Source organism: Podarcis liolepis (genome assembly GCF_965112155.1).
Source record: "Podarcis liolepis genome assembly, chromosome: 7".
Lineage (NCBI taxonomy): Eukaryota > Metazoa > Chordata > Lepidosauria > Squamata > Lacertidae > Podarcis > Podarcis liolepis.
In genome coordinates, this window is record NC_139561.1 from 11932970 (window position 1) to 11945294 (window position 12325).

General features: G+C 46.3%; 2 protein-coding genes across 2 annotated transcripts in view; both read left to right on the forward strand.

The window, feature by feature from the left end:
• The window catches only part of LOC310712078 (F-box only protein 44-like), a 31613-nt gene that overhangs the window by 11032 nt on the left and 8256 nt on the right, over positions 1 to 12325 (forward strand). The window lies entirely within an intron of this gene.
• Positions 2927 to 6755, forward strand: LOC310711084 (F-box only protein 44-like; the record flags this gene model as incomplete). The annotated part of the gene is made up of 5 exons (XM_083512557.1): positions 2927 to 3577; positions 4138 to 4303; positions 5119 to 5214; positions 6119 to 6233; positions 6666 to 6755. Coding segments are annotated over exons 1-5 (711 nt in total), but the record flags the coding sequence as incomplete, so codon positions are not given.

A 12325-nucleotide genomic window follows, 5' to 3' on the forward strand; every position in this document is an offset into this window, starting at 1 on the left:
CATGTCTGAAGCTGCACAGGAGAGCAGCCATGGAGCCATTTTGACTCCCAGGCTGACCAGGTGTTTCCATGGGAGATGGGCATGTGTGTGGAATCTGCCAGCCTCCAGTCCCTGATTAGATAACATCCTCTTCTCCATAGATCTCCATCATCCTTATAGCAGGATGCTGGGCAACCCTAATAATAATAATAATAATAATAATAATAATAATAATAATAATAATTTATTATTTGTACCCCGCCCATCTGGCTGGGTTTCCCCAGCCACTCTGGCCGGCTTCCATAGAAACCAAAAAACACTAAAATATCATACATTAAAAACTTCCCTGAACAGGGCTGCCTTAAGATGTCTTCTGAATGTCAGGTAGTTGTTTATCGTTTTGACATCTGATGGGAGGGCGTTCCACAGGGCGGGCGCCACTACCGAAAAGGCCCTCTGCCTGGTTCCCTGTAGCTTTGCTTCTCGCAATGAGGGAACTGCCAGAAGGCCCTCGGCGCTGGACCTCAGCGTCCAGGCAGAACGATGGGGGTGGAGACGCTCCTTCAGGTATACTGGGCCGAGGCCGTTTAGGGCTTTAAAGGTCAACACCAGCACTTTGAATTGTGCTCGGAAACGTACTGGGAGCCAATGTAGGTCTTTCAAGACCGGTGTTATGTGGTCCCTTGAGTACTATTGGTCATTTGTCACAGATGCCAACTCTCCTGAGCCAAAGAAAGGCTTGGGATGAGGTGTGTATGGTCCACACTCGCCACCAACCCTTATCCATTTGCAATGGTTTGTTTTACTAGATGGTGCCTCTGGCCACGCTGCTCCTGCCTTTGCAAAGTTGGGTTCGAGATGTGCATTAGCTAGATTTTATTTTTTTATTAAGTTTTAAATTTTTTTATTAAGTTTTAATTTTTTAATTTTTTATTAAGTTTTGCAATTTTCTATTCAACACAATCATCATTATCACGAAAAGAATATATAAATCCCAATCTCTCCCCACCCCCACAAGCAACTTCACTCAACCTCCTTTCCTGGTTCTTTAAGTATTTGCTTCTCCTGCCTGTTTTATTCTACCTTAGTTTTGTAATCATTTAGCTAAATATCGTTGTATTCTTATCAATTTTCTACCATATGTTTTCAAATTACCTCTTACACTTTGTTGTTTTCCCGATTGTTGCATCTTGACTTTTATATTTGTTTTCTTAATTGTAAGTGTTTACTCAAACCCTGCTAGTGAGTCCACTTCTTTACAATATTTTTGTAAACACGCGTTGACTCGCCAGAAGCGCGTCATCTGATGCAAATACGCCCCGGCGGGGATTCCGCTCCTTGCCCTCTCCTCCCGACGAGAGGAACTGATGGCGGTGGGCGGGTCGTTTCTCGGAATTGAGATCCTGGACTAGGATCGCTTTCGTTTTCTCCCTGCTGCCTAGCGGTGGAGCGGGGCGGAGACCAGACTTGCTCTCGGAGGCGCCGCGCGGCTCCTGCGCTCGTTCCAGACCAGGTAAGACTCGGAGGGGATTGGGGGGGGGAGCGCATCCAAGAGGGTGGATCTTTCTTTTTACAGATAACATTTGTATTTAGGCATAATCAATTTTATACATCATGTGATTCCCTGAATCCCCCAGCTTCCCCCCCACCCATGTCTTCCAATATATTTTATGTATATATATAATTCCCCCTTACTGTATTTAATTATATTTATCCAATTTGGTTTATATCCACTTTTAACCCTACAAAATTACATTACAAGTCCTGCTAACGTCTTCAAGTGCTTACAGTGTTCTTTAAGATATTCTATAAACTTTTTCAATTCCTTAAATTTCTTATCATCTTGGTGTCTGATCTTCCCGGTCAATTTTGCCATTTTGGCGTAGTCCATCATCTTGATTATCCATTCTTCTTTGGTTGGAGTTTTCTCTTATTTCCACCCCTGGGCGAAAAGCATCCTCGCAGCTGTCGCATACATAAAGAGTCTTTTCAGGTCCTTTGGTATTTCTTCAAAGGGTGGGTCTTTACAATGGGGCAGGATCTGGGAAGGGCAGCCGACAGGAGTCCATTTGCACTTGGGCTCTCAGATAGAACTCTGCACATGCTCAAAGCGTCCCTCTTCACAAAGAGGCAGGTTCTGTGGAACGACACCCCTGTAAGGTAGACTAGTATGAGTGAAGATCGAACACACACACCACCCTTCAAAAAAAATGTATTGACCCTGACAGGGGTGCCAACTTGAATAAAATGTGGGGGGAGGGGCAGGTAAGCCCTGCCTTGCATAATCAATCACATGATGCAATGCCTTAAGGACCGCCTCTTTCCATATGGACCTACCTGGACCCTGAGATCATCTTCTGAGGCCTCCTCCTCACGATGTCCAGAGGGTGGCAACATGAGAACGTGTCCTTCTCTGCAGTGGCTCCCCGTCTGTGGAATGCTCTCCCCAGGGAAGTTTGCCTGGCGCCTTCATTATACACCTTTAGGCGCCAGGCAAAAAGTTCCTTTTTAACCAGGCCTTTGGTTGCCCTGATCAACATCCCATACCCTTTGAAATGTGGCTCTTTTTAAGGAGGTATTGTTGGGTTATTGCTTTTATTTTTAATTTATATATTGTGATCTTTCGATGTGAACCGCCCTGAGACCTTTGGGTATATTAAGTGAAAGGAAAGTAAAGATGATAATTAGACAAAATCAAGGGTGAGGATTTGCTGAACTAAATTTTTGAAATGGGAACGCAGAAAGGGGAGGTATGAGGAGGTCGGTGAAATAAGTTTTAAGAAAATAAGGTATTGAAATTATACTTGTTCTTTTTTATGTTATTTTCGTTTGTGTGTGTGTGTATTGTTATGTTTGTTATAATTTGAAAATCTTAATAAATATTTATATATATATAAAAAAGAGAGACCTTTGGGTATAGGGCGGTATACTTCCCTATGGGGAAGTAAAGCCCAATCAACCCCTGGAAGTTGGCTGCTAGTATGGACACGGAGCCAGAGAGATTTGTGCTAGCTGCTCACTATTAAACAGGGAGGTACATAAATTTCTCCAACTGAACCAGGAACAGGAGACACAAGTCTTAATGGCATGGCATGGCTTTCCACCTCCTGCACCCATCTCGGGGAGCGGGTCATGAATCAATGGACAGCAGGGTTGGGAAATGCTAAGCTAGATGGATCAATCTAGTCTGACTAGGTATAAAGCAGCTGAACTGAAGCATTTAACACTGCAACATTTTGTTGCAGTACCCCGCTTTTCCTTGCCTATGGCCCACTCAGAGATCTTGTATGTTTGCTTCTTCCCTTTGCTCCCCTCTTTCGTGGTTCATCTCTTCAGGCGGCTGAGACCTCATTGATGGCAGGGAACATGGAAAATTTGCCCGAACACCTTCTGTTGGATATCTTGTCTCTGGTTCCAGCAAGCGACCTCATTTGCAATTGCCGGCTGGTCTGTTCTCAGTGGCGGGACTTGGTAGACCTGCCGGTCCTGTGGAAGCGCAAGTTCCAGAAAAGGGACCACGACTCTTCTCCAAAGCCATTGGCTTTCTACATTTTCTCCCACCTAAAAAAGAACTTAATCAAGAACCCTGATGGTCAAGGTACGTCCCCATTTATCTGGGAGAATAAAGTGCTCCTGGACAGAAATCTGAATAATAAAGCCTTTAGGAACATAGGAAGCTGCTGTACACTGAGTCCCAATATTGGTTCATCTAGCACAGTAATGTCTACACTCGGGCTGGGCAATATATCGTCCAAAACCGTTTTGAAGTTCTGGGTGTCTACTACTTAATCATGCAAACCAAGGGTGATAATTTAACTACGTTCATTTCCAGGCTGCCTGTTTTTTGCCCCTTCATCCTGATTATTTGCCCCACATTTAAGGATACTGGCTATTTATAGAGCAAATTCATTTGTGGGGAGGTTTTATGGCATTGTGTCAAGAAGTCTGATTTGTTGAGATGAGGGTTCCTTGCACACGATCATCAGACCAGCCTAAATCTGAGACCCTGAACTTTCCATTATGCAACTGGGTCCCTCTTGGGAAGAGTGACAGTCTGAAAGTGGCCTAAGTCATTCTTGTTTTCTTTCTAACCCATGGGCTGCTTCCAGGCACTCAAAGCCTCTCCCTTCATTTTCCCTACCACACACACGGCATCAGATGGCCTGGACTCCTGGGAAATCCAAACACCTGCCGAGGGCCACTGGGAAACTGAGGAACTGTCCATAGAAGACTCAAAATTCATCTGTAGGATAAATGGCATTTATTGGAAGAATGATGAAGATGCTCCTGTTCAGCTCTACAAATGCTTTGCTGCATGTAATGGGTGAGGAACCTATCATTGTCTGAACTGAAATCCAATTAAAGATGAGGAAAGGGAGTTTTCATTTGCCCTGGTGCGAGTTCTTGTGCTTCACACTGTATTCTGCATAAGGAGAGCCCCCCCCCCAATAAATATAACCCATAAAAATGCAATGGTCACAAAATCCTATCAAATGAGCTATTCTTTTTTTTGTATGGACTAAAGAAGTGTGTGTTATGGGGAGTGATGAGAGACAGGCCCCCAGTGGCTTTCCCTTAAAAAGGTTGCTAGCAGACCATCATTCCTTGCCTCTGCATAGGAGGGGGCAAACTTTCTTTCCAGGGAGCTGGAGGCTGCCCACAATAGCCAGTTGCTGAGCCTTTTAGAACATGTGGTCCAAATGCTGTGGGTAAAAGGTAAAGGTCAAGGACCCCTGGATAGTTAAGTCCAGTCAAAGGCAACTATGGGGTTGTGGCGCTCGTCTCGCATTCAGGCTGAGGGGGCCGGCGTTTGTCCACAGACAGCTTTCCGGGTCATGTGGTCAGCAGGACTAGACCACTTCTGGCACAACGGGACACCATGACGGGAGCCAGAGTTCATGGAAATGCTGTTTACCTTCCCGCCAGAGTGGTACCTATTTATCTACTTGCACTTTGACGTGCTTTCGAACTGCTAGGTTGGCAGGAGCTGGGACAGAGCAACGGGAGCTCACCCCGTTGCAGGGATTCGAACAGCCAACCTTCTGATGGGCATGCCCAAGAGGCTCAGTGGTTTAGACCACAGCGCTACCTACATCCCCCAATGCTGTGGGGTAGTGATGGTGTTGCTTAATGTCTCAGGCCCTGCAGCAAGTCTCAGCTCATCACCTTGAAGGACGAGGGCTACTGGGACAAACTGATGGATGAAGCCAGACCCACGATTAAGGTGAAGGAATGGTGAGTGCCAAGTGTCCTGTCCCGGCTGGGGCTCAGGGAGGGTGGACACCCCAAACCAAGTTCTCAGCATGTGTGAGGATAGTCCAAGGATAGATGAGGTCAGTGGGTTGGAGGCAGAGGGGAGGGTCTGCTTGGACCTAGGCTTCAGCCCCAGGGGCAGTTGTCTAGAGGAATGAAGGCTGCCATTGGCCATCACTTCCATGGCGGCATGGTTCTCAAGGGTTTCAGTCTTATCTGGAGATGCCAAGGATTGAACAAGAGACCTTCTGTATGCAAAGCAGATGCTCCAACCACTGAGCTACTGCCAATTAGGGATTGCAGTTTGTCTCCGCTTATTTAGAGTGGCACCAGGTCCAAATTAGTTACCACGTGTGTTCATTAGGAAGGCACTGGAACCCATCTTTTAGTTTTATTTTGAATGTTAATGAGACACTTCCTAATATTGAGTCTCTTTACTTCCCTGACCAAAGATACCCAGAAATATAAAAATGCTGGCACCAAGATCCAGTCCTTTTTTTCTGGGGAAATGCAGGGGTACACATACCCCTAAACATTTTGTGAATCTAATGGGAGAAGAAACTTTAAAAATGTAATTTCTTCTCTAGCACGGTAAATCATCAGCTGTGTCATATGAAGTAATCCAAATGAAAAAAAAGTTTCTTTGTACTTTTTTCCACTTACTGTATTTATTTCCCCTGATTTGAAGTATAACATGGTGATTTTATTGAGTCAAAATGAGAGTACCCCTAAACATTTTTTTTAGGGAAAAAGCACTGCCAAGATCTCTGTCAATCACCATGTTGTAGTGGCAGAAATAGTGGTGGTTGATGTGCCCAGCTGGACCTCAATTTGTCCCAGGCTCATATAATTTCTCTCTCTTCCTCCCCCCCCCCACCAAAAACAGCTTTTCAGGTGGGCATGGTTCATGCTATAAACTGACCGTGAAGCTGTTGTCTGCAGACTCTGAAGTCCTTGAGGAACATCAATATGAAGAACCTCATGTGTCAATGTGGTTTCCGGTGAGCCAAGCCTGAGTAGAAAATGCAAGCTTTGTTAAATTCGTGGAGGGTTGTCTATGGGGGTGAAAGGGGTCCCACCAACATCCGTCTGCTACAACATGCAGGCCTTCTTGTGTAAATATTTCATAAAAGATATATACCACTAGATTGTAGAAAACCTTAAAGTGTCTTACTGACAAGCAGCTCAGCTGGTTGACTACCTGCGAGCTTCCTCTTGCTTAACATCAGGCAAGAGGAGAATGGGGACAAAACTAGACTTTGTTGACTGCCTCTGCCTCTCCTTGGGCTCTGGCTCCCCCTACTGTTGGCTTCCGCCGTTCTGCCCCTCCAGCCACTGCTGTGGGGTAAAGGTTCCCTCCTGGAAGGGGTAGTTTCCTCTCTGCAACCTCCCCCAGGCCCAGCAGCCCCGTCCCTTTTTTCTCTCCTCTCCAGGTTTCACACACTTTTGAAGACTACCCTCAAGGTGTCCGTCATATCCTCTTTGAACACAAAGCAGACAAGAAAATCAGCCTCCTTAAGTTCCCAAGTGAAGACAGTGAGCCATCCTGGGCTGGGATGAAAGTATTGCAAAGCAGCATCACACTTCACCCACCACCAGTGGCAGAAGAAGAGGATGACGATGACTACGACTACAGTTATTACCCCGATCCACATTCCAGCGATGACGAAATGCCTTATTGGCTTAATTATAGAGCGTCCAATTATGATTTGTGGTACAATGATGACTGGTACGATGATGACCGCTCCTCTTCTTAACGCCATCATCCCTTCTCTCATCTGCGCTAAATTTTGCACCCAGTTGTAGCTTCGATTTTGCGTTCTCTTTGCTTCTCTCAACTTGTATCTTTTGCAGATGCTCTGTATCTACAAATCTGTGATCTGGAAGCATGTCTGAATAGGAAAGCAAGGCAAGAAATGGGATGGCAAGGAGGTTGCTGAAAACCGACTACCTCTTTCTTATTTTTTAAGTGAGATGGTTTTGGGATAACAAGGTGTCCTCTTCCCCCACCCCCATTGGATAGGGCACATCACAACGATGGGTGGCAATCTGTACTCTTAATGCTGCAGATCATGGCATCAGTGACACTGGCATAGATCTAAAAAAAGACCCCCCATTTTAACACTATGTGTTGAACCAAAGGTGAATAGTTCCGGAAATTCTGCTAATGCCATCTTGGTAGTCAAGATAACACCACAATTAATGGGTAGCTGTTGTAGCAACGAGGTCATATATGCTTATAATCGCTTGCTTTGATACAAGCTAATTAGCCGAGTTTGGTGGTGTCCTTATCTGTGGGCTTGGGGTGCTGGGCTCTGAGTCCACAAAGAGGAACTACCGTATTTTTCGCCCTATAGGACGCACTTTTTCCCCTCCAAAAATGAAGGGGAAATGTGTGTGCGTCCTATGGGGCGAATGCAGGCTTTTGCTGAAGCCTGGAGAGCGAGAGGCATCGGTACGCACCGACCCCTCTCGCTCTCCAGGCTTCAGGAAGCTATCCGCAAGTCTTGCAAGCCCGGCGGGAGGTCCCGCGGGCTCGCAAGGCTTGCGGGCAGAAGACTGCAGCCCACAAGCTCGCGGGATAGCGGGGAGCCGGAGCGCAGCCACCCCGCTATTCCCCAAACTGATCTGGAGGCTGGCGGGGGGGGAGAAGCAAGCTTGCTTCTCCCCCCCCCCTCCGCCAGCCCCACAAGCTTGGGGTGGCGGAGCGCCGCCACCCCACTATTCCCGGACCTGGTCTGGAGGCTGGGGGGGGGAGCAAGCTTGCATCTCCCCCCCCCCCGCCAGCCCCACAAACTTGGGGGACAGCGGGGCAAGCCACTGTACCACGGAGGCTAGGGAGGCTGTCTCTGAAGGCAGAAGAGGCAGACGGAGCGCTCCGTCTCCCTCTTCCAGCTTTGGGATGGCTGCGCAAACCTGGGGGGGAAATAAAAAATTTTTCCTTGATTTCCCCGCCAAAAAACTAGGTGCGTCCTATGGGCTGGTGCGTCCTGTAGGGCGAAAAATACGGTATCTATAAGATTAGGTATTGGCCACCCAAGCCCTCATCTGGGCAGGTGAAGCAATGGGATGTCCTAGGCAATGAAATGTATGCTGCTTTGCATATGCAGAATGTATTCACTTTTGCTTGGGTATGGACAGACCATCTCCTTGCTGCAGTGTCTGTCCTGCATCTCTGCAAGAGAAGGCCAGGAGATCTGGCTTCCTGGCTTCCTGTAAGCCTATACATTCCTTAATAAAGCACTAGAATGGATCATTCTCGCGTCTTTGGCCTCCTTCTTTGTCATACCTGCACCCAGCCACTCCCACGAGCCCTCCTCTGGGTCTACGGTTCAGAACACCCGGGTACCAGACTTTACCTTAAACGTGACATGGAAGGCATAAGCAAAGATCCCGGCCTCTTAATGGCTAATATCACGCTAACCCCACATGCCAGCAAAGTTCAACTATCGCCTCCTGTTGGGAAGAATGGAGTTCTGCACAGACAGTGAATGAATCTTCCTGCAAAAGTGAAGCTATGAATCAGGAAACAAACAACATAAACAATCAGTCATTTTTTATGCAGTTCATGTTCATTTAGCTAGAAACTAGCCCAAGGTGAACAAAATAACAAACAGACTGGAACTTGCAGGAAATAAACAATGGGGCAAATGAGTAAAGGCGCCATGACACACTCCCGCCCAAAAGACGCCTCCTCCCTTCTCTATAAGGTAACCTTGGCCCAAAATCATACAGGGTAATCCTCACTTCTGATCTAGGTGGTTGTGAGGATAAAAGGAGGAGGGAGAGAATCACGGACGCCTCCGTGAGCTCCTTGGAGAAAAAGATTGGCAGCTACAAATGTCATTCATTCAGGCTGTGCCATCTCTCCAGGCTTTCAGAATAGGGAGGTGTCCTTTTTGCTCTTGGGATCAAGGTGTATGATTTGCTGCCCGCTTATATTGTGACCCTTCTGCTTGGAAAAAGCATGAATGCACTCTTGTCACTTTTATCCCAAGTAATAAACTAACCTGTAATCCTCTGGGGTGTGAAGTTATTGTGGGTGTAAGGTTATGGGTATAAACACATATTCACAACAGATATACAGTTCAACTCCAGTAGAAGATCCTAAACGTCTTGGGTGGTGCACATATCCTGACAGCTTACCTATCTATAAGTGAAAATTTCCTCTTCTAGGCAGCAATGAACAGAGCAGAAGGTCTTTCAGCAGGGGGCTGGTCCACTGTCCTTCAGACCCTGTGGGGGCCGGAATATTGGGGGGAGATGAACAACTAATTCCTATGCCCCACAAATAACTCAGAGATGCCTTTTAAATAAAAGGACACATTCTACTCATGTAAAAACACACTGATTCCCAGACTGTCTGCGGGCTGGATTTAAAAGGCAATTGGGCTGGATCCGGCCCCTGGGCCTTAGTTAGCCTACCCGTGCTCTACTACTTCCAGCCAACCAAGCTGGATCTGACAGAATTTGGGGGGTGTGGGGGTGCCTGAAATTCAGCCCCCATTGGCTCCCTCACTTGCCGTCTTTCTCCTCACGTAAGTTGGACCAGCACACCATAAATCAATAGTCCTTTCTCACCACGAGCTCATCCCTGCTTACGTGTTGTTCACATGAGCTTGCTGAGACGCATCCTGGTTCCAGTGATTTGAAATAGCCGCCGGATGTTCCAACCCAAACCCTGCTTGACTTTCCTGCCTGTGTCCTGTATCTGTTTAGCTCGTGGGCAAACTGCGCCTTGCTCTTCTGGTCTGCTCCTTGCAATGTCCACAAGCGCCTCTCTTCCTGTTCTCCCTCCAGCTTTCCTGCAAGCCTAACCCCAGCATCCTTTTCTATTGTAGCCAGCACTGTGATGTTAAGTGTTAGATAGATATGGGACAGAAGTCTCAGTACAGTGGTACCTCAGGTTACGTACTTAATTCTTTCTGGAGGTCCGTTATTAACCTGAAACTCTTCTTAACCTGAAGCACCACTTTAGCTAATGGGGCCTCCTGCTGTCGCCGGAGCCCGATTTCTGTTCTCATCCTGAAGCAAAGTTTCTGGGTTAGCGGAGTGTGTAACCTGAAGCGTATGTAACCCAAAGCGTATGTAACCTGAGGTACCACTGTACTGTCAAAATAAAGATCCGATTTTTAAAAGAAGAAATATATGTCATATTGCCTCTGAAAATCACTTGTCCAAACCACTGCAATGCAATTAACGAATCCCTGACTGGTGGCTATCCTACCTCTGCAGAAAACATGAACAAAGAAAAGGACTTAGGTTGTTGGTCTGAAGTTCCTCAAGTTGCAGTTCCTTGTTAGGGGTGGATACTGTTGTAAGAATTTTAAGGCCTCAAATACAGCGGTACCTTGGGTTAAGAACGTAATTCGTTCCAGAGGTCCGTTCTTAACCTGAAACTGTTCTTAACCTGAAGCACCACTTTAGCTAATGGGGCCTCCTGCTGCTGCCACACGATTTCTGTTCTCATCCTGAAGCAAAGTTCCATCTGCCATCCTACGTCTGCAGAAAACAAGCTTACTCCATCTTCTGTGTGACAGCCCTTAAGATATTTGAAGATGGCTATCTACTCTTATCTCAGGCTCCTCTTTCCCAGGCTAAACATAACCAACTCCCTCAAACATTCCTCATAAGGCTTGGTTTCCATACTCTTGATAATCTCAATCACCCTCCTCTGCACATATTCCAACTGGTTAATAGTCTTAAATTGTGGCACCCAGAACAGGACACAGAATTCCAGGTGTGGTCTGACCAAGGCAGAATAGAGCAGTACTGTTATTTCCCTTGCCCTGGACAATAGACTTCTGTTGACGCAGCCTAGAATTGCATTGGCGAACCTCCTCAGAGGAAAGGCGACAGACCTGTGAAGATTAACGACGGTAAAAGTGTTTTTATCTATGCAAGCGATGATATACGGAAACCGTCTGGATATGGCTCTTGGACGAACGGAAAAATCCACACAGGATTACATTTTGTCTTGACCCGCTTGTGGAGACTATCAGAGGTCACAAAGAGAAAGGAAAAATATATGAAAACAACAAGAAAGGACTGGATAGAATTGTGAACATTATTTGGACAGATTTGTGGACATTAAAGCAGCAGCAAGAAGTTGATTGGATCCCCTTCGGAACTTGAAATATGGGTACCCCCAACAAAATTTTAAATTCGGCTTTGTAATTAGGAATTTATTTGATTTGATTTGATTTGATTTGAGTGGTCGGTTAATAAAAATTATTTTTAAAAAAATAGAATCGCATTAGCATTATTTGCTGCTTGCTGCATGGCCTTTTGACTTGTGTTAAGCTTGAGGTCTACTAAGACTCCTAGATCCCTTTCATTCTTTTCTTTCCTGTTTAATTTATGCCCAACAGGATATGCCTGAACACTGGAAAATATCCCTTCTTGCCCATAAGGATGATGACTCTAGTCATCCAAAGGGAAATCAAATGGCAAGTATCTGAGGAGATAGGATTCTGAGCATATGCAGAGTTGCATACATCTGGGTATGGCTGGGGTTGTAGATCAGACCACCGATTCATTAATTTTCAGCATAAGAATATGAGAAGAGCCCCAGAGTAAACTTTGTTTATTCTTGAGATTTTGCCAAAAAAAAAAGCTGAACTTTTGTCTCTGGAATTTGTGTACGGATGAATTTTCATGAGGAAAACAAACACATACTGTATCCTGATCTTGAAATGTGGAGAACTGAATTTTGGTCATGGATTTCAATGTGTAGGACCAGCATTGGCTACTACCCAAAGGTTTGCCCACAGGACCTGCTGTGCCCATTCTTTTCACCTGCGCCTACATGCCTCCTAACTGAGCATAATTCAAAAAATGGACTCAGTGGCGTAGCGTGGGGGGTGCAGGGGGGGCCGGGCGCACCGGGCGCAACATCTGGGGGTTAGGGTTAGGGGGCGCAAATCCACGGGTTAGGGGGCGCAAATCCACGGGTTAGGGGGCGCAAATTACTTGCCTTGCCCCGGGTGCTGACAACCCACGCTACGCCACTGAGTGGACTGACTCTGGCTCACAAAAACTTGTCACACACATTGAGCTTCATGGCTGTGTGGGGATTTTAGCCCTGGGACTC